Raw genomic sequence first — 25,502 nt, forward strand, 5'->3', positions numbered from 1 at the left:
CATGCTCCGCGTGTATGGGGAGGCAGGAGAGAGGGGCCTCCCTCTGACAGGAACTCTGGTGCCTGTGATTTGATCACTGCCTCTTGCTGGGGAGGCCCTGGGGGCACACAGAGGAAGGGGATGCAGGCTACCTGGATGAGAACTGACAGATTGCGATCAAATGGTGGGGGAGGAGGCCCCCTCCATCAGAGAGGTCTAGGGGAGGGGCGGAAGAGGGAGGGAGAGTGGGAACTAGGAGATAACAGCGAGGCGATGACAATCTGGGATGTAAGATGAATAAATTATAATAAAAAAGAAAAGAAAAATCAAAGACTGGGACTAGCTCCAGGAAACATATAGATATTTCTCCCAGTCACCTTCATTAGGTCCATAAGTACTTTTGTGGATGCACAAGTCTGTGAGAAGGGGCTTAAAATCTTAAGTGCTAACAGAAAGAAGAAAGCAAGGAGTGTTAATCCCGTGATTCACCAGAAAAACCAACCCCACTATTCTGGGCCAAATTTAGGAATTTATTAAATATCAAATACTGACCAAGAAGTGGATTTTGGTCAGGACCATTACCGGTCAATTTCCCAGCTGTAAAAGCCTTGAGTCATGTGTGGCAGGAGCTTATACTGACAAATTTATAGGGCACCCTTTTTTCCCCAAGAGGCTTTGTTATTTCCCAAGAACGACAATTCCCAGCATTCCAGGCAGTTACCTGGCGTCTAGGCAAGTGGGGCTTACAGGTTAATTTTGGGCATTATAGGAGTAAAACTATCAGTGTTGCAACAGGTAAGGCAGCCGAGCCAGGGGGACACAATCTAAAGGCAGGCAACAGAGTCCATGTCGGAGACAGCTCCTGCGCCCTTTGCTAGGGGACCCACATGAAGACTAAGCTGCCCATAGGCTACATATGTGTGGGGGGCGTAGGTCCAGTCCGTGCAAGCCCTTCTTGGTCTTTTCATGGAGTTCCTTCCCCGCTCCACTGCCCACCCCCTCTTTCCACAAGGCTCCCACGCTCTGGGGTTCTGGTGTGGGTTGGTAATGAGGGGCTCCCTTTTTCTGAGGAGTAGGGGAGCGGGAGTGGGGAGGGAGGACCGGGGAAGAGGGAAGGAAGGGAGGTAGATAAAATCGGGATGTAGAGTGAGTAAATAAAATTAATAATAATAATTTAAAAAATCAATATGAGGGAGGGAGGGAAGAAGGGAAAGTAGAGAGAAAAGAAGGTCGGATTGACCGACTAGCACAACCTGTCATCCATCCACTCTTGTGAGGTGGAAAAGTTGCTTTGGCAGGGATTTCCTTAGTCAGTCACAGATTGGGCCAAGAGCCTCGCGGGTCTGAAAACTACATTACCCAGAATGCAGTGTGCCGAGTCCAGTGGTCGCTCATAGGACACAGTCTCTACGCTAGACCCTCAACAGGGAATTTGCTTTCTACTCCCAGAAGAGTAAGTCTGAAGACTGTGTAGATCCACGTGTTTCACCACTGCTACCTGTGCGGGTTTGGGCTCTCGCGGAGCATTGTCACCGCTCCCTTCTGGTTGGACTGAGGAGCTGCGTCGGTTCCCGCTGCACCAGTGGAATCTGATGGCGGTGGCTACCTGGAGCAACCCGACTCAGGTTAGTGCGGCGTCCTTTGGGCTTCGCTCCACCCTAAAGCTTGGTGCTTGGGTCATCAGCAGAGTAGAAATCCTTGTGTTCAAAATAGTGCCGGGCCCACGGATAGGTCTCCATTTCCAAAACCCAGAGTCAGGGCTGTGGGAGAGTGTTGAGTTCGGACTCTCCCGGCCGGAGGCTGGTGGCCGGCCGGTGTGGTGAGCTGAGTAAGCACACAGTCGGATTTCGGCGTTTTGAAGTTCTGTATACACTTTGTATTCCGAGGTAGAACCATTTGGAAACGGGTAAAGTGTAGCCCAGGAAAAGTTGGAAGTGTGTGCACTTGGAGCTCCGACTGTGAGTAATGGCTTTTCACCACCTACCTTTTCTGAGAAGTTTGCGTAACCATTCTAAGGGCCTCCCTGCAGCTGGTCCCATTCTTTATCTTAGAGGCTGTTGTGTCCTGGAACCTGCGTCCAAACTTGGCCTGCCAACCCGAACAACACTAAGCACAGGAGCACTACATTGGGGGACTATATGTACTGTTGTTGTTGTTTGTTTTAATGCACTGGGTCTTTATCTGCTAGAAACTAGGGCAAATGAGGTGTTGAGAGTTACCTCCTACATTCGTCCTCTGGGTATAATATGGTTATTGGCTATTTGAAGCAGAAATGCTATGGTGACCCACAAAATACTATTAGTCCCTTAGTCATGACAATGAAGTGAGCAAATCAGGATAGTGATAAATTGACACCACGACAGTAGTAGTAATGGTATTGAAACTGTTAACATTCCATTTATTTGTAGGTGGCAAAGGGAGAGGGATCACCATTTCCTCACCTGGCCTGAGAATCCATCTTTGCCGGATCTGTTGGCTCCACATCTAGGCTTGGTCTTTTTTTTTTTTTTTTTTAAGATTTATTTATTATATATACAGTGCTCTGCTTACATGTACACGTGCAGACCTAAAGAGGGCATCAGATCACATTACAGATGGTGGTGAGCCACCATGTGGTTGCTGGGAATTGAACTCAGGACCCCTGGAAGAGCAGGCAGTGCTCTTAACCTCTGAGCCACCTCTCCAGCCCCCTAGGCTTGGTCTTGTTGGGCGCTAGAGTGTTGGTTCTCAACCTGTGGGTCGCACCGGGGTCACCTAAGAAATTTACATTGTCATTCATAGCAGTGGCCAAATTACAGTTGTGAAGTCGAAACAAAAATAATTTCATGATGGGTGTGTGTGTGTGTGTGTGTGTGTGTGTGTGTGTGTGTGTGTGTCACAACATGAGGAATGCATTAAAGGGTCACAGGATTAGGGAAGCCAAGAACTACTGTTCTGGAGTAGGTAGGAGGCGGAAAGTCAGCTGGTGGAGTGAGCTGTCACCCATACTGCTGTGGTTTTTTTTTTTTTTGGACAGGGCAGCTGCTTCTGCAAGTGGCCCCTCGCTCATGTCCTGCAAATCATCTGAGTCGGGCTCTCAACATGTGGGCCGTGGCCCCCATGGGGATCTCATATTAAAATATCCTACATAGCAGACCTACTACTATTCACGACCGTAGCAAAAATTAGAGTTATAAAGTAGCCATGAAAATAATGCTATGATTATGTGGGGTCACCACAGCATAAAGAACTGTATATTAAGGGGTCACAGCATGTGGAAGGTTGAGAACCCCTGAACTAAGTAGCCCCACTGTTTCACCAAGCCAGACTGTCCCGTCCAGCAGGACCAGTAATTATGGGGTTGCGGTGGGGGGGGGGGGGAGGGAGCCATACCTGAGGGATGGAACAAGAAAGAGAGAGGCGAGACCAAGTAGCGCTCCTATCAAGGTCTGTTTATTGAATCAAAAGCAAAAGCCTATATGGGGTGGAGGCAGGGGCTAAGCAGCAGGGGCGGGGGCCCGAGAATGCCTCCAGATGATGCCATCAGGGGAACATCCTGTGGTTTATCTCGGAACACTATCTCTTGGAAAGTCCCGAGCTATCCTGCTGAACAACATCTGCAGGGGGTGAAAGGAGGAAGTTATGCAGAGGCTGAAAGGGAGAAGTTATGCAGAGGTTGAAAGGAGGAAGTTAGCTTTGGAATGGGCCATCAGTATTTTTCCATAGCCAGTAGATTCTTTTAGCCTTGAGTGACCTTGGGCTGGCTCCGGACACCAGACACTTGGCTGGTACTCATACTTTGGTCTGGTGATGCTCTGCCTGGGCTGAACAGAAGATTTCCAGGCCTTCACATAAGCTGACAAATCAGTAGGTGAAGCTGAGGCCCAGTGGTTTAGGTCTCCTTTCTCTCTCTTGGGACCTGAAAGGCAGAGCATAGTTGTCAGGCCTGCAATGGCTTTCTTAAAGGGTCTCTCTCTTCAGAACTGCTGCAGCCGGGGAATGTGGGAGCTCCTCAGACCCAGGGCACACTTGTTGTTGGTATAAAACGGATGGGATAGACAGAACCAGAAGGCTATTGAGGTCACAGAGGAAGTAGCTGTTGGGTCCTGGATGGTCCTGGGTTTGTTTAGATAAGTGTCAGGAGCTGTTCTCTTGGGGAAGGTCAGGAGGCACATGGTAATCCGTTATTTTGCAAGGTCTGTATGGTGATGCACCCCAGAATTGTCTCTAGCCTCTGACGCCCCTTCTTTCTGCGCCGCTGTATCTCTCAAAAATCTGGCATGTTGGGAACCCTCACTTCCTGGGTGTTTACTCACTCTGATTGAACAAACCTCCCCTTTGTGAAGATGCACTGCTGTTCAGATGAATTGATTCCTGGTAACACAATTCCTGACTTGATTCAAACAATTTCAGAAGTTGAAAAAAGCCAAATCATCAATAGAAAGCTTATGGCTGTAAGAAATACTTTTGTGGACCTCCAGATGCCTCATTAGGAGACAGGCTTGAGACAGATTTGTAGCTCGAGATAAGTTTTCCCTGGAGAGATGGCACCAGAAATGCTGGTTTGCACCTTAAGTATATACAAGTTGGTTTGAACTTTTCCTGTACCCAGAAAAGAATGGGACTGCCAAGAAAATGTCTAAGTTGAGTACAAACTTTATTGTTAAAAAACAAAAAAACAAAAAACCATTTTGTTGTAATTCCTTATATCTTGTCAGTTTATGACATAAAATCCTGTTGTTATCAACTTACTTTGTATCTTGGAATGTAAGACTAGATTTAAAAATGTTTAGCTTAGTCCCAAAACACTGAATCAATAAAATCCCTCCTGTCATAACAGTTTTATCTGTGTCTGTGATAAATTCTTTTGACTATGAGGTAATTCCTTCCCTCACTAGAGAGCTTTTTCTCAGGGTATACAAAGTGTAATCAGGGTAATAAAGTTGTTGGGGCTATTTGCCTCATCCATTTTCTCTCTCTCTCTCTCTGAGAGAGAGAGAGAGACAGACAGACAGACAGACAGACAGACACACACACACACACACACACACACACACACACACACAGAGAGAGAGAGAGAGGGGGGGGGGGAGTCTATTTTCTACCTCTCTTATTTTTTATTTCCCCTGTAGATTCACAAGTAAGTTAACAGACTCATGGCTCAGCCACCAGCATGATTAGCAGGTCAAGGTACTTTAGGCTGCAGACTGCCTGTCCTAGCACTAGAGCTAATCTCCAGATCAAAGAGCTATTTACAATCCCTGCAGTTTTTGGGTAGAAGCTGCCTTTAGCAAGTCTGGCTGCAGAAAGAAAGAAAGAACGAGAAAGAAAGAAAAGATAGTTTAAAACTTCAGCAGCACAGCAAGCCTTGCATCACTAGAGAAAGAACCCTTGGCTCCCTTCTTCCCTTCCTCCCTCCCGCCTCTTTATTTCCCCCTCAGTTGTCTGGCAGGAACAGCTGCCTGAGGCATCAGCTGGGCAGGCAACCTCAGAGACTGAAGTGGATGCTGAATCTGCTGTCTCCTCCCAAGATTATCCCCCTGATTGCCAAGGCTGGGCCAGCGGTAGATAAGGTTTCCAGGCATCCAGGTGAGAGGTGGGAGACTGGGAGCTAGGGTCTGTGACAGCGTGGTGTTTGGGTTTAGTAGCCACAGGCACCAAAGTGCTGCTAAGGCAGGTGTGAAGTTGATGGTAGATGTAGTTAACATTTGGAGTTTGGTAGGGGGCTTCTGGTTAGAATCTGCGATGTCTCAGAACTCCTAATTTGGACATAGCAGGGGAATGCAAATTCAGGATGGAGTCGTTCAGAAGTTGGTGTTAAAAGTACCTGTGCTAAGGTGTAATTTGAGTAACAGTTAGGAAGGGGAGTCTTGTTATTTTAGGTAGTCCTATTAGTACACTTGGGAAGGAAGGTAAGGGACCACTAGTGGGTTATGTTGGGGTGCCTGGGTGGTCATTTTGGGAATCTGAGAGACAAAAGTGGCCTTGAGGAGGGTATGAGATGTGGCAAGTTGCCAGATCAATGCGAAGTCCTAGGAGTAACTGAGCTTCTAAAGCGGAGAGTAATGCTTACCCAGAATGCTTTTGGTTTAGTGGCGTTTGGTAGTCGCCATTAGAGTGTTCGAGGAAGTTCAGTTACATCATGGGTTTAAGGGCATAGGTGTTAATCTGAGAGAGTCACCGGGCCTGAAGTCCAAGGACACTCTGGGCAGGCCACTGAATGGAGGCAAGAGAAGAAGACAGCAGTGACTGAGGAAGGAGAGGTGTGTCAGGTTCAACCAAGCTGAAGAGAGTGATGTGCGTTTGAGATCTGCAGCTTTTGTGCGACAGTCAAGCAGTGTCTACAGTGGTTTCTATACGGTTTGTGTGCCCAACTCCATGGCTTCACTGAAGTACTGCACACAATCCTCAGTGTCAGGTATTAATTAGAGTAGAAACTTATCCAGCTGTGGGGTTTAGAGAATCTTTGGGGACTGATGAGGATAAAATTAACTCTTTAGGGTTGTCCGCCCCCATGGCCGAATCCTTAAAGAGACTGTGCCCACACCCATGCTTTGCTTTCTTCCTGTCTCTTATGTGTTGCTTTCCTGCCTCAGGACCCTGCAGTAAAGGCCTTCAATTAAGAGACCTAGCTCTTCCTGAGGCCCAAACCAAAGCATACTTTTTTTCTTTATAAAGGAGTTTCCCTTGGGTACATTGTTATGTTAATGAAAGTAGACTAATCCGTGGGGCTTGAGAACAGAACTGGGGCTGCCTCTAGCATTGGGGACCTTCAGAGGGGGCTCCTCTGCTATCAAGCTGCCAAGCACCCTCTGTATTGTTGTTTTTTGTTTTTGTTTTTTTGAGGCAGGGTTTCTCTGTGTAGCCTTGCCTGTCCTAGACTCACTTTGTAGACCAGGCTGGCCTCGAACTCACGGTGATCTGCCTGCCTCTGCCTCCTAAGTGCTGGGCTTAAAGGCATGCGCCACCACTCCTGGCCACCCTCTGTGTTGTAATGAAGTGCAGGTCCGTGGAGAAGGAAGCGGAGACCCTTCAGAATAAACTGCTGGGGAGAAAACCTTGTGTCCATAAGGTCCTTGATAGGGCTGTGAGGTGGGAGCGCATCCGATGGGGACACCAGATCACACCAGGGCCGGTATTACATGGGGCGGAAAGGGGGAAGAGAAGCTTCCTTTTAAGACCAGGAAAGGACATTTCTAATAGATAGATCAAGGTAAAGGAGTAAGAGTACCAGCTACCCTGCACAGCATCATGGGGACAAGCCTTCAGAGAAATCCTCTGAAACAAGGGGATCTCCGACCTAAAAATTTTGGAGAACTGGCAAGAAACTCCACACCACTTGATTCAGTCTGACTGAGTGTTAAGTACCAAGGGGCCAGGTCCGCAGTTGGATCATAAGTTTATCTTGCAGCTTGCAGGGATGGGAGTCGGGGGCGGGGGGGGGTGTTGGGGAGGGGAAGGTTTTCTGCGAGGCCTTAGCACAGTAGAGCTTCTTACCTGTGCCCCAGAGAGATGGAATAGACCTACCTACCTACCCACGAGCAAGCTGTGCTGGGTCTTGGCCTGATTTCCTGGAAGAGGAGGAGCAGTTAGAGCGTCTGTCCCGACTCTGGATATCACGTTCTGAGTAATGTGAGGGGAGAAGAACGAGGCCTATGGAATGAGATGGGAGGTGGATGGAGAGGTGGGAAGGGAAGGAAGACTTCCGAGAGGTATGATGGAGAGTGAAAAGATACATGGCAGGGGTGAGGTTGGGCGGGGGGGTGGGACACAAATACATGGCAGAGGTGAGGTTGGGCGGGGTGGGACACAAATACATGGCAGGGGTGAGGTTGGGGGGGTGGGACACAAATACATGGCAGGGGTGAGGTTGGGGGGGGTGGGACACAAATACATGGCAGGGGTGAGGTTGGGGGGGGTGGGACACAAATACATGGCAGGGGTGAGGTTGGGTGGGGTGGGACACAAATACATGGCAGGGGTGAGGTTGGGCGGGGTGGGACACGAATACATGGCAGGGGTGAGGTTGGGCGGGGTGGGACACGAATACATGGCAGGGGTGAGGTTAGGCGGGGTGGGACACGAATACATGGCAGGGGTGAGGTTAGGCGGGGTGGGACACGAATACATGGCAGGGGTGAGGTTGGGCGGGTTGAGACACAAATACATGGCAGGGGTGAGGTTGGGCGGGTTGAGACACAAATACATGGCAGGGGTGAGGTTGGGCGGGGTGGGACACGAATACATGGCAGGGGTGAGGTTGGGCGGGGTGGGGCACGAATACATGGCAGGGGTGAGGTTGGGTGGGGTGGGACACGAATACATGGCAGGGGTGATGTTGGGCGGGGTGGGGCACGAATACATGGCAGGGGTGAGGTTGGGTGGGGTAGGACACGAATACATGGCAGGGGTGAGGTTGGGCGGGGTGGCCACAGCATTGAGAACGTCGGAATGGTAGATAAGCCCCAAACTTTTTTGCATCAGAAAGGTACAATCGGAAATTGACTGGGCTATCACATACCATGAGCAGAGTCAACGTGTCATCCATCCCATGTTTGTTTTCCCACAGTTGGTGCTTTCAGAGGACATAGAGATAATGGGACCATTGAGAGTGGGCATTAGTGTCACTGATTATCTCCTCATTGGTGGGAATTAGGAAAGGCTGTTCAGGGGACAAATGACTTGGGGGAGGGAGTGTTGCGATCCTAAGAGCTGATGCTGGAAAAATCTTGCTCCCGTCACGGCAGGACTTCGTGACCTTTGAGGATGCTGCCATCTTCTTCTCCAGGGAAGAGTGGAGGCTCCTGGACGAGGCTCAGAGGCAGCTGTACCTTGGTGTGATGCTGGAGAGCCTTGCACTTGTAACTTCACTGGGTAAGGCCCCAGACCCAGCCCATCCATGAACTTGTTTGCATTCCTCCGTTTCTCCCATACAGATTGCTTTGCCGTTTCAAGGGCAAGAGGTTGGGTTATGTTAACTCCTCCTCTGTCTTCTCATGTTTGGAGGGATTAGCTGTGTGCACTGCCGCCAAGGGTGCCCAGAAGCATCCGGGCATTGGGTACCCTGTATCAGTAAAACAAGTCTGTCCTTATTTATCTACATAGTTTTGTGGTTACTGTAACCTACGTATGTGGGAGTTCCCAATTTCCGCTCCTCCTTACTAGGTGATGCCCCTCATGATTGCCACAGTCAGAAATGACAGGCATTGTCATGGTCAATATATATTTTTTAAAGATTTATTTGTTTATTATCATGTATACAGAACTCTGCCTACATGCACATCTATAGGCCAGAGGAGGGCATCAGATCCCATTATAGATGGTCGTGAGCCATGTGGCTGCTGGGAATTGAACTCAGGACCTCTGGAAGAGCAGACAGTGCTCTTAACCGCTCATTAAGCGGTTTTATATGTTTTATATGTTTTATAATATTGACCTGACGCTACCCCCACAGCCCCTTTCTTACCATGAGCTCCCTCTTCACATCAATGCACCTGTGGCCTCATGCCTTGATGTCAGGAGACTTTCCTCCAGGATTTTTAACTGTGGAGGCAACTGAGTAATAAGCATAGAGAGGTTGGCAACGCTGACACAGGACCGTTGGTGACCCTGTGAGAAGAACCTGGTGATTAGGAGGCGGAAGCAAGGAGAGAGGGCAAACGTTGAGGTACAGCCACCATTAGAGTTTTGCCGCCCAAAAGCAGGACATGATAAGCAGTTTAGGACTGAACAACATAAATGATTTATAGCAGGTTTGTGGGACAGTTGCCCATCATTTGTCTGCTGCCTGAACTCAGCATGATTAGGGAAAGGGATATTACATCTTAAAGTGTCCAGGATAATGGTTTTTTTTTATTGGCTCATTTGCATATAAATGCTATATCCCAGTGATGTCTTTTGATAGCTGTTTTTTTTTTTAAGAAATGTTTTATTTATTATGTATACAGCACTGTGCTCTCGTGCCAGAAGAGGGCGCCAGATCCCATTGTAGATGGTCGTGAGCCACCATGTGGTTGCTGGGAATTGAACTCAGGACCTCTGGAAGAGCAGCTGGTGTTCCTACCCACTGAGCCATCTCTCCAGCCCCTTTTGTTGTTTTGTTTTGTTTTGTTTTGTTTTGTTTTGTTTTGTTTTGTTTTTGGGACGGGTGCTTGGGGATTGAGACAGGGTTTCTCTGTGTAGCCTTGGCTATCCTGGACTTGTTTTGTAGACCAGGCTGGCCTCGAACTCACAGAGATCTGCCCTCCTCTGCCTCTCTGAGTGCTAGGATTACCGGCATTTGTTTTCTCTTAAGCATTGTCTTGCATAGAGGAAGAGTAGTCTCTCCCCAGCCACCAGTATTAGGAAAAGAAAATCTGAGTTACCAGTCTTGTTTGTTGTGTTGTCTAGGATAACCCTGACCACCTTAGCTAAAACAGTTATCTTGCCTCAGTCTTCAAGATAGGTAGGACGATAGACACATGCCATCATGCCTTGCTTGGACTCATGTCTTTGAAAAATATCTAAAAATCAAGCAGTTGATATATTGCTCGGTGGTACTTGGCCTAAGGTATATAAAGCCCCAGAGCAGTGGTTCGCAACCTTCCTAATGCTGCCACTGTTTACAACAGTTTCTTACGTTGTGGTGACCCCAGCCATAATATTACCTTGTTGCTACTCCATAACTGTAATTTTGCTACGGTCACAAATTTTCATGTTATAAATTTTCTAAACTGTTATACATTTTCATCTGATTTGCAACCACCAAAGTGGCCAAGACCCACAGGTTGAGAACTGCTGCCCTGGAGTGATTCTTGCAACCAGGAAAAAAAATTGAAATTAAAACAAACAAACAAAAAACACATAACCCACAGGACGGTGGTTGTAGCTTAGTTTTAAAGCATTTTCCTATCATGCATGAAGCTGTGGGTTTGAGCACTAATACCACATATACTGGGCAAGGTAGTGCACAGGTGTTGAGGCAGGATTCAGTGTAATCCACGACTGTATGGGGTGTTTGAGGTTAGCACAGGACACATGAGATATTATCAGGGAATTAAAATGAAAAGCAATAACACTCATAAAAACTTTTTGCAAAAAAATTAAATTATTAATATACTTTTACCGTTATAAATATTCACCTCACGATAGTTTCTCTGCTTTCAGACTCCTGGCTAGGAATGGAGAACGGGAAGCTACCTTTTGATCAAATTTCTGCAGAAGGACTCTCACTGGTTAGGACTCCAAAAGCAAGTTCAGCTAAGCAGGCGTCTGACCCATGTGACGTATATGTGCCAGTCTTGAAAGGCATTTTGCACCTGGTCGATCAACTTAGGCAGAAATCCGTACATGTTCCCATCTTCCTCAGGATGGGAATTATCCCAGCTCAGAAAACACCTCAAAAACAGACTCATATATGACGTCACAGGCTGTAGAATCGGTGTGCCACAGAAGCCCTCTGCAGAGGTCGGAAAGAACCTTCCAGCTGCACTGGACCTTCTCCCTCCACAGAGCACTTCCACTTGTGAACAGCCAAACCTAATCACCATGTGTGGAGAGGGCTTTCAAAGTACAGTAAGGCGGGGCTGGAGAGATGGCTCAGTGGTTAAGAGCACTGGCGGTTCTTCCAGAGGATCCAGGTTCAATTCCCAGCACCCACATGGCAGCTCACAACTGTAGGTAACTCCAGTTCCAGGAGATCTGGCACCCTTACACCAACACACATGCAGGCAAAACATCAATACACATAAATGGAAAAATAAATAAATCTCTAAAAAAAAAAAAAAAACTGCAGTAAGGCGTTCCAAGCAGGGTGTATGCAGAGGAGCTTCGAGCTGTAAACACACCCAGGATCACCACCCAAGAGCCAATGCTGGACAAAGACTTTCCGAGTCTGCCAAATGTAGGAAAGTCCACTGCCCCCAGAGACTCTTCCTCGTTCCACAAAGTCCACAGTAGGGAAAGACCTCACACGTGCAATGAATGTGGAAAGTCTTTTAGGCAAACCTCCCACCTAAATAACCATCTTAGAGTCCGCACAGGGGAAAGACCCTATGGATGTGGTGAATGTGGGAAATCGTTTTCCCAAAGAGATACCCTCATTAAACATTACAGAGTTCACACGGGAGAAAAACCCTATGTATGTGATGAATGTGGGAAATCCTTCAGGCAAATTTCCAACCTTACTGAACACCGCAGAATCCACACTGGTGAAAGACCTTATGAGTGTATTAAATGTGGGAAATCCTTCGGGTACAAATCAACTCTTGTTCGGCACCAGAGAACTCATTCAGTCGAGAAGTGTTATCAGTGTGATGAATGTGGGAAATTCTTCACGCGGAGTCGTAGTCTGCTTGAATACCAGATGAGTCACACTGGAGCAAGGCCTTATGGGTGTCCTGAGAATGGGAAATCCTGTAGCCAAAGAGGCACTCCCAAATTTTTTCCAGAAAGCAATGGTCTCATGCAACCTCAGAAAATTCACACTGGACTAAAGCCTTATAAATGTGGCCAGTGTGGTAAATCTTTTGTCCAGAAGTTTCATCTCTTTCAACACCATGTAGTTCATACGGGAAAAAGGCCATACGTGTGTGGCAAAAGTGGGAAATCTTTTCCTCAACAGTCTACCCTGTTACTACACCGAAAAAATCGCACACCATGGTGAGGTCTCATGAAAATAACATGCAGAGTTAGCTTCAGTATAAGGTCTAATATTCTTTTTTTTTAAATATTATTTATTTATTGTATATGAGTGCTTTATCTGCAGAAGAGGGCATCAGATCACATTACAGATGGTTGTGAGCCACCATGTGGTTGCTGGGAATTGAACTCAGGACCTTTGGAAGAGCAGGCGGAACTCTTAACCACTGAGCCATCTCTCCAGCCCCAGGTCTAATTTTCTTTAGCTCTTGGAAGTTTATACTATGCTCAAGAAGATGTGGACCTGCAGGGAATGTTCTGGGTTTTGGTTTTCTTCCTCTAGTATTATTATTATTATTTTTTTTTATAATGGAACTACTTGCCTGAAGTTGAACCTTACATTTTCAAACATCCCTCTGGCATGTATTCCTTATGAGCTCAGGCATTGGTGGTGCTTACAGGAAGCGCTTCATATATACTGATGTGATTCAGGCCACTGTCTGAATCATATTTGTGCCATTTTTTTTTTTCTGGAAGAAACCGCCTTCCTCTGTCAGCTTGCTCATTGTGCATTGCTTACCTCAACGTGGGAAAGGCAAACATGTTAGGTTTCCCTGGAGGAAATCCTGAACAGAGAGCCCTACAGGGAATGTGTTTTCTGACTTAATTGAAACATATCTGTCAAGGGTTTTAACTAGGAGGAACCAGTCTTCAATCTGCTGGAGTCTCCTAGCAATGCCTTTTGCCTCTTCATGGCGATTTGTTTCATACTGACACTGTGGTTAATTTGTGTAGCCTTCCATTTATTAATATCTAGTTGGTACTCACCTAGACGTTGATTAGTCTATACGCTACTGTTTTACTGTGGAATCTACCAGAAGTTCAGCAGAGCCAAAAGTCGTTCACATTTCTTCCTTCATCTAGTTTGCTTTTCTAGCTAAGCACTGTGTAAGGCTTTGTAGTCTAAATTTGTGACCTTCTTATCTCCATTTTGCTGAAATCAGAGGTCACCAAAGAGGGTTGTTTTTCATTTTTCTTTCTCTTCTTCTTCTTCTCTTCTTCCTCTTCTTCTTCTTTCTTGTTATTTTGCACTTCTAGTGATAGCATGAACTTGTTTAGCTCCCATATCCTCCTGTGTAGGTTTCCCCTGCTGTACAAGGAGATATGTGCCCTCCTGCTTATCAGTCCACATGTGATGCTGTTGCTCAGGCTTGGTAAGAGCCAGGTGTGATCTCGGATTGGAAATATAATATTAAGCGTGATAGCCAGGAAGTACGAGAGCTTTACAGCCAAGCAAGTGGTCTCTGCCTGTGGCAGAAATTCACAGCTGAAGTGACTGTGCCTTCATTATCCCTACAGCCTCCTCGCACTATGTAAGAATGTACGCTCTGCATAGCTTTGTTGTGTAACTTAACTGTGCCTTCCTTTACTCCCTGAGCCTCCTTGTACTATGAATGAATGCATGCATAGCTTTGCTGTGTAACGGTTAGCTGTGTGGCATTGAAACATTCCATCCTTAGGTAGAAAGTTAAGGCAACTCAAAAAAAAAAAAAAAAAAAAAAAAGCTTTCAGTCCCTGAAACCAAGGAAACTCCCTAGGCCCCTTCTTCGTAAGAGTGAACAAACCAAGCCACAAAGAAGACTGAGACCAGACCAGTTGTTCAGAAGAAGCAGAAACCAGCTGGAAGATGTATTTTAAAATTAAGGGACTGTGTGTAACCTATGGTGCATTCTCTGAGGGCACAGTGAGGAAGGGGCAAGTCAAGAGCCGTGAAAGACAAGGGTGGTATTTAGAATGCGGAGGGACAGGGGATCTGTGAATCAGGGAAGTGTAGCATTCAAGACAAAGATAAAAAGATGAGATTCGCTAAAAGTCGTTTCACACAGTGGACTAGGAGGCCAAGTGCCCTAAGCTAGTTCAAGAGGCTAGCCATGGGCTTCCAATCAGGATGTCTGCCCCGCATTTGGGCACACGTAGAGAGTAAAACTACTTCCTGCGGTTTTGAGCCCTCTGAGACAACCACGGCATCTTTCGAACTCCAGTGTAGCGTTCTCTTAAGCCTTCTTTAGGGTATTCTTCTGTTTTCCCAGATTGGAAAACAGTCGGGTAGCCCAAGACGATGACCGAGGAATTAAAAAAAAAAAAAAAAAAAAAGATGGGAAAGGCTTTTCTTTGCTAGCGGCCACGACATTTCCCAGCATCCCTCTTGGCCTTTGTTCAAGGTGATTAGGGTCTGCAGCTCTCCCACCCGCAGGCGCATAACTGGCGGAACTACATTACCCAGAGTGCATTAGTCCCAGAGAGAAGAAGACAACCAATGAGCATTTAGAGTGGTGCCATCTACAGGTTTGGCTGGAAGGATGGGGAGGGATTTCCGGCTACGATCTGTGGCGCTCGTTTTTAGCGGTTTTTGGGTCCGTCCTTCCCGACCGTGCGCTGGAACCCTTTGTCCACTGTTTGGGGACGAAAGTCTGAAGGAGCGGTTAGGGATAGTATTCATCGCGCACCGCATGCTATTAGCGACAGCATTGCCCAGGTGCCCGTCTCCATCTCCCTAAAGTCTGCGCTCGCCTAGTTGAATGGCTGCATCCACGCTCAAGCACCGGGCTTAGGTAAGCGCTGCGACATCTGGGGCTCCGTTACCCTCACCACTTACCTTACAAAGCCGAAGTGAAGGAATCCACTTAGGTCACTACTCGCCCAGATCCCTGTATTAGTAGGACTTCATGATTTGGGGTTCTTATTACAAAGCTACCGCGACGAGAAGTGGCAGAGTGTGAAAGCCTGGGGCCCAGGGTGTGTGTGTAATTTTAAGAGCCACGTGGAAGCCTGGAGAATTGAAGACCATAGTAGCGAGATGGAGAGTTTTATCATTATCCCTATGACATAGGAATTTGTGCACGGAAAAAGCACACAGACAATGAATGTGGGTTTTCCTTTTCCTTAAAATGCTTTTTTTTTTTTTTTCAAAAAGCGGCTCATGGTGAGAATATATAGTACAGAGAGATTAAGTCGTTGTTCAGGGCTCCACAGGTAGAGGTCAGCGCTTGGATGCAATGAAGGCATACCCAGGTCACACTGCTCCAGGTTGGGTGAGTATAGGAAGACCCAAGGCTTTGGATCCGTGCTTACATTCCTGCCATCTCTCTTCTCACAGGTATCCATGACAGCAGAAGTGGATATGGCCCCCAGGCAGGTGAGGAGAATATGTCTTCAGCAGGTCATGATGATGTCTTAAGAACCCTTGAGAAACCCAAGCACAGAGTCCTCATCTAATATGGGTTCTTTGGAGTAGCTGCTATTGGTAACTAACAGTAGGATGCGCTTTGAAATGTTGACCCAGGCACCGGCATGTGTAAGTGCTTGGGGATGAGTCTGACGTGGTTCTTGGAGCCCCAGGTGTTTTCTTCTGCGGGAACTGAAAGCAGCAGGGTAGGATTTCAGACCCAGAATGAATTTCAGTGTCTGCCTTCGAGTGATGAGAGTCCTGGGACATTTAGAAACAGGCGAGGGAAGAAGAGGGTGGTGATGCAATTTTAGTCGCATTACCCTATGTGTTCCTGTAGCATGGTGAGGGCAGCAATAAGCAGAGCACGGAAGAAGATGCTGTAATGCTTCAGGAGACAGTGGTAACAGTGAATAGGCCAGGGTAAAGGTGGAGGAAGTAGTTAAGAGTCTAGATCGGTTTTGAAATTAGGTCAGCTTAGAGTCTCAGCTTATAAAGAGGGGACGGCAGTAGTCACCAATTGTCCAGGACAGCCATTCTCAGCCTTCGTAATACTGCGACCCTTTAATGTAGCTTCTCATGTTATAGTGACCCCAACCATAGAATTATTTTCATTGCTACTTCATAACTGTAATTTTGGTACTGTAATATAAACAGCTGTGATTTATGATAGTCCTGGGCATCCCCTGTGGAGACTCAAAAGGAGTTAGGACTCACAGGTTGAGAGCCACGGCTATAGGAGTTTTAAGATGTAGAAGGATGGAAACTTGATCAAATGGAACGTATAGTTGGTAACCAGGTCCATTTCCAATTAGAAAAAGTTTTCTTTGCTTTTGGCTACTTCTAAGGCAGCTCAGAGATCAATGAAGGAAGGCATCACATGGCGGGTGGCCTTACAGGCCTCGAATTTGGGAGTTGGCTTGAGGTAGATAGATCCAAAACAGTACTGGCTAGTATTTAGCTGAAAGTGTAATTAGGAGTAGTTCTGTTTCTCAAAAATAGTCGTCCTGTTAGCAAATCAGGAAAGGTGGCACTCTGACTGAGTCTTGGGCACCTCGGTAGAAGTGACAGGCATTAGAAAGCCAACTGTGAGAGAAGGGGCCAGAGACGGACACGAGCAAGAGGGCGAGCAAAGGCTCTAAGACACAGGGCAGTTAAGTCGTTGCACAGTCAGTAGTGCTACATAGAAGGTGTCCTGAGGTCGCAACGGAATGCTTTTTGTTGCTTCAGGATTCACTTGTTGAATCCTAAGCTGTATATATGGCCTTTGAGAGGTAATTAGATGGTGAGGCTATAGCCCTTTTTAGGTGGCATTAGTGACAAGAGGCCAGAAAACTAGTTAATGCTCTTGCTACCATATGAGGATATCAAGAGAAAATATATAACCACGCAACAGTTCCCTCGCCAGAAACTGCCACGAATGGTCCCATGACATCAGATTTAAGGCCTTCAGGTCCATGAGTTGTACCTTCCTATTGTCAACAAGCCACTCAGTAGGTAGTATTTTGTTAGAGCACCCGAACCACACCACCAAGAGCAGTGCTTGTTTACCATGCTGTAAATTTTGTTGGCGATCCTGTGAGCTCTGCAGAGTCTCATTCAGGCTCCGGGGTCCCCCAGATCTGCGCCTGTGAGTTTACTGCGCGTGGTGTGGAGAGCCATGGAGGTTTAGAAGCGTTAATAGGAGTGGTGAAGAGCTAAAGCCAGGCTGTGATTGTTGAGGGGAGGAAGTGGACGACAGTGGTATGGGGAGACCGCAAGTGATCCTGGGTAGCTAAGATTGAAACAAAGAACAAATGGTCTTTGGAGCTGGAGCCTGGACTGCTTGGAACAATCAGGACCATTGGAGGTGTGGAATATTACTTGATCCTGTTTTAAATTTCCCCACTGCTGTCTGAATGCCGTGCGCTAAGTAGGTAGGGAAGACAGGGAGTTAGCTAAGATAGGGAGGGGGAGCTGAGAGAGTGAGGTTGAGAGTGTGGTCTAACGAGGAGTGATGTCTACACGCAGAGGGAATGTGGTCTTTAAAAAAAAAAACCTAGACCCTAAAAAAAAACAAAAACAAAAAACAAAACTAGACCCTAACATTAAGGATTTAAGGGTGAAGGGTCAACTCATATCTAATTGTATCCAATAGGGACCATCAGCTTGATCCCTGAGAAATTGTCTGACAAGAACAAACATAGCCCTAGACGCCACTTTAGATTATAGCATCCTATCAGCTATTGGTGCTATGACACCAGTGCTGGAACTATTGGAATATAATCATCACCAGCAGCATTGGAACCTAGTATTGCTTCGAGGTAGGAATGTGGGGAGGAGGGAGAACGGAAGACGGGTAAATAAGTGGGTATCCTTGGCAACATGTGGGGGGAGGGGCGGTGAGCTGACTGTGGAGTGAACTGTTCCTATTATGGCAGGACTGTGTGACGTTTGAGGATGTGGCCATTTGCTTCTCACACGAAGAATGGAGACTTCTTGACAAGACTCAGAGGCTCCTGTACCTCAGTGTTACGCTGCAAAACTTTGCACTTATAAACTCCCTGGGTAAGGCTCTCCCACACCCCTAGCATCCTGAGACCCTCTGTCCCCTTTTCCCCTAGAGGAAGACAGATTGTTTTCACAGCCAGACCTTGAGCTGTGTTGTGTTCATTTCTGCATATTCTCGGTATGTGTGTGTGTGTGTGTGTGTGTGTGTGTGTGTGTGTGTGTGTGTGTGAGTGTTATGTGTGGTAGTGTTGAGCTGTGTCTAGGACCCCAAGTAAATCACTCCCTAAGTAGCCGTAATGCCTGCTTCCCATTGTATGGAAGTTGGGTCTCTTGTGACCATCCTCATTGATGGGTGCCTTGCCACTCCGCATCTACAATCGTGACGCCTTGCATCACAAGGGCTTCCTTCCCCCTGACTAGCTGGCTTTTTTTATGGCCACACATGGCAGCAAGGCTGCAGCTTTGGAGCCGTGGGTTGTTCTCACTGGGCATCCATTTTGGAGATTGAAAATCTAGTCATCCCTCTCCTGGGGTCTACAGCGATCCTTTGTGAGGTGCTCTCTGGACCTTGTTGCATGAGGTCGCCTATCTTAACATCACTTGAAGAAAAAAGGGGGGAGCGCCGGCGTGGTGGCGCACGCCTTTAATCCCAGCACTTGGGAGGCAGAGGCAGGCGGACCGCTGCGAGTTCGAGGCCAGCCTGGTCTACAAAGCTAGTCCAGGACGGCCACGATAACATAGAGAAACCCTGTCTCGAAAAACCAAAAATAAAAAAATAAAAATAAAATAAAAAGAAAGAAAGAAAGGAAAAGAAGGGGGTTCTAGTTCTTTTGAAATGTCACCTTGGATTCATAGGAGGCCTGGGTGTGGTACGTGGCATCTAGAGGAAGGCATAACATCCAGGCCATCTTAAAAAATGTCCTGTGTGTACCATTGTTTAGATGTAAGTAACTACCAGCCAAGCCTTGTTTTCATATCCTCTTCCCCAGGCGTGGTAGTTTTCTTTTCTTTTTTAAAAATATTTTATTTAATTTTTATGTGCCTTAGTATGAGAGTGTCAGATCTTGGAGTTACAGACAGTTGTGAGCCGCCATGTGGGGTGCTGGGAATTGAACCCGGGTCCTTTGGAAGAACAGGCCGTGCTCTTAACCACTGAGCCATCTCTCCAGCCCCCAGACATGGTAGTTTTCTGCCTTCTTATTTTATCTGTTGATCTCTGGCGCCTGCGTACACCTTTCTGGTCTCCATACATCCCCTATTCCTCCTGTTCAGCACTAGCTCACAGATAATCCTGAGCACAGGTGCCATTCCTTTTCAATTGGAGTTCCCTAGGCTTGCACACAACCTATCTATCGTCTGCAGAGCTTACACTTAGCCCCAGCAGATGACGTCCTACTGCAGTCTGGGTGGTAAGTTCTAGGGACTTGGAGGCTAACTCATGATGAGTGTGTGACCACTACATCATAGTAGCATAAGGCCAGTAATAGAAGACTTGGAGATCCTTTCCTTGTCATGTTGGTGGCCTTCATCCAGTGAGGTCTCCCCAGTTCCGTTGTCTTTGCCGACCTGATGGGGCCATGCAGCTCTTTCCTTAACCCACCCCTGTGTCTTTGTGGGAAACACTCTCTGGAGCGTACGTGCGCCGGGGCTCCCTCCTCCAAGCATTGTCAACATGTCTCTGTTTCATCAGTAATTCTCTTCCAGGTTGTGGGCATAGAACAGAGGATGACGAGCAGAGGGTTTCTACGCGAGCATCCCAGGTGTGCAGATCCGAGACCGCGCCACCAACACCAAAACCTCACCTCTGTGAGAGGTGTGTCCCAATTCTTCAGGACATTTTGCACCTGCCTGATCTCCCTAAGCCGAAACTCAGTGTAGAGGCATGTTCAAAATTTGACCGGCACCCCAAACACAACAGTACAGAAAAGCCCTTGAAGAAGAATGCTGACAGGGCCTCGTATTTGAAACGGTGCCTATTCCACATGTCAGCCAGGTCCTTCCCAGGTTGGGATGTTGAGAAGGACCTCCCGGATATCCTGAGCATCCTGAAGTCCCAGGTCTTTCTCAGCGTTACCAAACCCAGCAAAAGCGCCGAGGTTGCGGAAGAAACTCACAGTCATAAAAGTCACAAGTCAGGAGCCTGTGTGAAGCCTTCCAGTCAGAAGCAAGCACTTGCTCACCCGCCAAAGGCCTCCACCGGGAAAAAGCTTTATGAGTGCAACAAGTGTGGGAAAACCTTCCGTGGCAAATACTCCCTTGATCAGCATCACAGAGTCCACACTGGAGAAAGGCCTTGGGAGTGCAGTGATTGTGGGAAATTCTTCAGCCAAACCTCCCACCTGAATGACCACCGTAGAATACACACCGGGGAGAGGCCTTATGAATGCAGCGAGTGTGGCAAATTATTTAGACAGAACTCCAGTCTTGTTGACCACCAGAAAATTCACACTGGAGCAAGACCTTACGAGTGTAGCCAGTGTGGGAAATCCTTTAGTCAAAAAGCCACACTAGTTAAGCACCAGAGAGTTCACACTGGAGAAAGGCCTTACAAGTGTAGCGAGTGTGGGAATTCCTTTAGTCAAAGTGCCATTCTTAACCAACATCGGAGAATCCACACTGGAGCAAAGCCTTATGAGTGCAGCCAGTGTGGAAAGTCCTTTAGCCAAAAAGCTACCCTCATTAAACACCAGAGAGTTCACACGGGAGAAAGGCCTTATAAGTGTAGTGAGTGTGGCAAATCGTTCAGTCAAAGCTCCATCCTTATTCAACACCGGAGAATTCACACAGGAGCGAGGCCCTATGAGTGTGGCCAGTGTGGAAAGTCGTTTAGCCAAAAGTCTGGCCTCATTCAGCATCAGGTGGTTCACACTGGAGAAAGGCCTTACGAGTGTGACACGTGTGGGAATTCCTTCAGCCAGTGTTCTAGCCTGATTCATCACCAAAAATGTCACAGTACGTAAGAAACCTCATAAAAGTAGCAATTGTGGATGAGCCTTCAACCCAAGGCCTAATAATCATTTGAGAAAAGCCTTAGATGGATAGGGAATGCCCGTCACTCCCTTTTTTAAAAAAAGTATTATGACACTAGAGAACCTTCATGAGAGATCCAACTACGATCTGAGGTTGGTCTTAATTCTCACAGTATCCACGGGAATGAGATTACTCAGGAGTTGAGGCACGGGGAGGCTTGGGAGCTGCTCTGCCCATACTGAACTGGCCAGGCTCCCGCCATTCATGTTGGTACCAGTGTTTGTGGTCGAACCCGTTGTTCTCTCCCACGTGACCAGTGTGCAATGGTCACCCAATCATGCTAAGGAAGGACACATTATGCTGATTGGCTGGAGGAACTCTCGGATGGAGTATTTATGGAGAATTCATTCCCCATTTTAAACTGATTAAAAAGCCTGGGTATGACTGCTTTTACCAGGGAGACCCAACCTAGTGTCTGCTGAAGGTGTCTACACTTTGCTTACTTGCTTCTTTAAAATGGTAGTTTTTATAATGAGTTGTCACATGACAGTTGGGTGAATGTTGCCAGCCTTCCAATTACCAGTTGGTCACTGCCTTTTTCCCCCATTGCTCTGGTTTGTACATTGATAAATGCCTTATTCCTAATCCCTAAAGCTACCTTTACTCTTAGAGGCCAGTTTACTAGGTGGGAAGGCTGAGAGACAGATTAATCCTTCTAGGAAAAGATGGACAGCCTTTGTGGATGGTCTCGACTCGGCATAACTCTTCAGGGACAGTAATATGAAGAAAGAAGACTTGAATTATTGCCCAGGATGGCATCAGTAGCTGCCGGGCCTTCATTATTTTCCTTTATGACTTGGAAACTTTTCTGAGGTCATCCTGAGGAGAGGTCTGCTATTGCCATAAGCTCCTGTGCTTGTGGCAATGGAATGCCTTTGCTCTATTTTTCTCAGAGGTTGTCCTTATAATGCCCTGACTCGAGAGAGGCAGCTTCTAAGGGTCTACAAAGAATGTGTCCAGTAGCAATTCCGTAGGTGCCAGCCTGTTAGATGACCACTCATGAGATGATCAGGGGCAGATGACAACCATCATTGGCATACAAGCAATGGGTACGGTGGAATCTGCAGCCAGCCCGATGGAATGTGCGTCATATAAAAGCCCGCGCAGCAATCTTTGTCTCTGGCTGTATTCACGGTACCTAGAGATGCATGTATGTACAATAGCTGTGGTCATTGTCAAAAACAATAAGGTTTTGTGGGATAGTTAGGTCTGTCTGGATTTTTTTTTTTTTTAATCTCAAGTCTGTTGTGATAGAAATAGGAAAACATGGAGATGAAGATCCTGTAGTCCTGGAATGTAGCTGCTGTAATCACAATCCAGCCACTGTATTTGCAGTCTGGCGTGACAGCCATCACTGCTTGCCATTATTTTTGGCATTAACAGTTTTCTGCTGTCCTTAATCCGTGGATGAGGGACAGAGTTGAATCAGAATGGGGATTGCCAAGCCTTCTGGTTTCCATAAAGTAGGAGTTCTGAGCTCTCTACTTTGAGTCACTTTTTAAATAAAGTTTATGGATGTATTAGTGAAATGCAGTCATAGCTATGGCTTATTGTTTGAAAAGTCTTAAACTCATCTTTGTGATGATGAACTTGTCTTTGATTTACCTCATACCCTGTTATAATCTTCCCCATGCTCCCAGACTTATAAGTGTCCAGTAGTTTATATTTGACACACAAGAGTTCAGTTGGTGAATGAAAACAAAAGTTACTTTTTTTTTCTAGATATTATTTGTTTTGGCGATACATAACTTTTTTGACATTCATCACTGCTGCTTTTTTTTTAAAAATAGTTTATCCTTTATAATGCTGTACTGTGTTTTGTTTTTAATAACTACACCACTATTCATTGGTCTCTTAAAATTGAATCCTTTCTTGAGCTGTTCCATATAAGACTACAATGCCTATAAATATATGGCTCGGTGTGCATATGTTTTATTTCTTTTGAGCCAGTGATTCAGTATATGCGAATGTTCCCATTTTAAAGAAACTCAGTCTGATCTAGATTGATCTAGACCAGTGGTTCTCAACGCTTCTTCATGCTGTGACCCTTTAATACAGTTCCTCATCTTGTGGTGACTCTCAACCATAGAATTATTGTTGTTGCTACTTCATAGCCGTAATTTTTGCTACTGTTACGAATTTTAATGTAAGTCTCTGGTTGTAGGTGCTCCTATTAAAGGGTCATTTGATCCTCACCGCCAAAGGGTCATGAACTACAGGTTGAGGACCACTGATGTAGACAGTGTGTGAGCGTTCTTGCTAATACTTGGCATGGTTAATATGTTTGCTTTGAGCCATTTAATAGGTGTATAATAACATATAGCACAATCTTAATTGCTTTTTTGGTGGTTCGTGATATTGAGTATTTTTGTGTGTTAATTTGCCAATTGTATGTTTTTAAAACATTTTTGCCTATTTTCAAGTGGAAGTTGGTGTTAGTGTCCTTTTCATTAATAAATAGTTGAATACGGTTAAGACTTCAAGTGGAAGTTGGTGTTAGTGTCCTTTTCATTAATAAATAGTTGAATACGGTTAAGACTTCATTCATTCTTCAGGTTTTTGATATACTAGCCTTTAGGTGAGGGATATGTTTTTAATTACTGGAACAATATTTTAGCAGCATTTTTCTTCTCTTCTAGTTATGATGTTAACGGTAACAGATACTGTATTCTTTGGGGAGGGATTTTTTTTTTTTTTGACATGGTCTCTCTCTGTAGCTTTGGTTGCCCAGGCTTGCCTCTAGCTCACAGAGATCCACCTGCCTCTGCCTCCCTGAGTGCTAGAATTAAAGGCGTGCGCCACCACCGCCCAGCTCGAACTCTATTCTTTATAAACATTATCTGCATTGTTAACATATTTTCTGTCTCTTAAGTCTGGTTTGAATATGTGTTAATTGCATTCCCACCCTAGCCAGTTCCAAACTGCCAAAATGATGTTAACAAATACCGAGTTGGGACAGGATATGTAATAAGATATTCATTTTATCTTCATCATATTGAGGCAGTAGGGACAAATAACCTGAAGAACATTAATAAAGTATTAGAAAGTGACAACTTTTGATTATCACCCTTGCTTTTTAAAGATAATTTAATTGGTGTGTAATTATCTTACCGTAATTTTATATACATGTGCATAGTTTCTGTTTTAATATACATGCTTAAAACAAGGTTTCCTAATACCCATCCTTTTTCTCCTAATACTCATTTTTAATCTAGCCCACAGATGTAAAATGGACATAAGGATATATTCAACCTTTTTAATGGATATTTTCATATATGTAAATAGTAAAGATTATGTGAGGAAACCCTATGAATCCTTACAAATGAATTTGGCAATTAACTGTGTGCAATTATAGATATATGCATATTGCCAAGTAGTTTTTGTTTGTTTTATAGTCTCATGTAGTCTACGTTGGCCTTGAGCTCAGTAGCTGAGAATGATCTTGGACTTCTGGTCTTCCTGACTCTACCGTTCTAGTGCTGGGGTTACATGAATGCTAGGTAAATACTTGATCAACTAAACTACATCCCACTCCTGTATTTCGATGTTTCTCTACATTCTACTTTTTGTTGTCTTGGTTTCATTTTGTTTTGATTTGATTTATTTTGCATTTTCCTAGTGTCATGTAACTTTATACCTTGTGACTAGCTATCGTACAGTTACCAAGAGAACGAGAGCAATAGGAAATTATATATAATTGTAAGGAGATTAATGTTAAAGTAGTTCACACAAAGGCTGCGTGGTCCCCACAATGACTGGGAGGCCTAGAAAATGAGTGTTGCCCGGTTTAAGAAGCTGCGAGACTCAGAACAACAGGGCTAGGGGGGTCCCAGCCACAGTCCCAAGTCTGAAGGCCTAGAGGTTCCCTAGAGAACCACTGCAGTCTGAGGCTGTCGTTTCAAAGATGAGGCCAGGCAGTCGTAGCGAGTGCCTTTTCTCCCAGCACTCAGGAGGCGGCCACAGGTGGATCTCTGTGAGTTTGAAGCCAGCCTGGTCTATGTGGTTCCAGGGCCGCCAGAACTACACAGTGAGACCCAGTCTCAATAAATAAACAAATGAATGAGTGAATGAATGAATGAATGATCTGCATGACGTGGCGTCCTCCAGTCACGGCAGAAGCAGCAACAACAACAGCAGGATGTACTCAGTTGTTATATGGCAGCTCCACTCTTGTGGGTTT

At 46.0% G+C, this 25,502-nt stretch overlaps 1 protein-coding gene across 5 annotated transcripts; it reads left to right on the top strand.

Moving 5' to 3' along the window:
* The first annotated feature begins 1,373 nt into the window (after positions 1-1,373).
* On the top strand, positions 1,374-23,791 carry LOC311591411 (uncharacterized protein). 5 transcript variants are annotated; one of them, XM_084770976.1, is made up of 5 exons: positions 1,374-1,604; positions 8,706-8,832; positions 15,734-15,772; positions 18,223-18,349; positions 19,997-23,791. In XM_084770976.1, the coding sequence occupies exons 3-5, from the start codon at positions 15,740-15,742 to the stop codon at positions 21,250-21,252; spliced, it is 1,416 nt and encodes a 471-aa protein (XP_084627102.1). In that variant the 5' UTR covers positions 1,374-1,604; positions 8,706-8,832; positions 15,734-15,739; the 3' UTR covers positions 21,253-23,791. The 5 variants fall into 5 exon arrangements, with proteins under 5 accessions (XP_084627102.1, XP_084627100.1, XP_084627103.1 ...); XM_084770974.1 differs by lacking the exon at positions 8,706-8,832; XM_084770977.1 differs by lacking the exons at positions 1,374-1,604; positions 8,706-8,832 and adding an exon at positions 12,380-12,642.
* The last annotated feature ends 1,711 nt before the right edge of the window (positions 23,792-25,502 follow it).

Source organism: Acomys minous, assembly GCF_964271855.1.
Source record: "Acomys minous genome assembly, chromosome: 20".
NCBI classification, from domain to species: domain Eukaryota; kingdom Metazoa; phylum Chordata; class Mammalia; order Rodentia; family Muridae; genus Acomys; species Acomys minous.

What these genes read in the sequence shown, in the direction of transcription:
- LOC311591411 (XM_084770974.1), top strand. Translation starts at nt 1,572, where the DNA reads ATGGCGGTGGCTACCTGGAGCAACCCGACTCAG. An exon ending in TGGATATGGCCCCCAGGCAG is followed by an intron (nt 15,773 to 18,222) that starts GTGAGGAGAATA and finishes CTATTATGGCAG; the next exon opens with GACTGTGTGACGTTTGAGGA. An exon ending in TGCACTTATAAACTCCCTGG is followed by an intron (nt 18,350 to 19,996) that starts GTAAGGCTCTCC and finishes ATTCTCTTCCAG; the next exon opens with GTTGTGGGCATAGAACAGAG.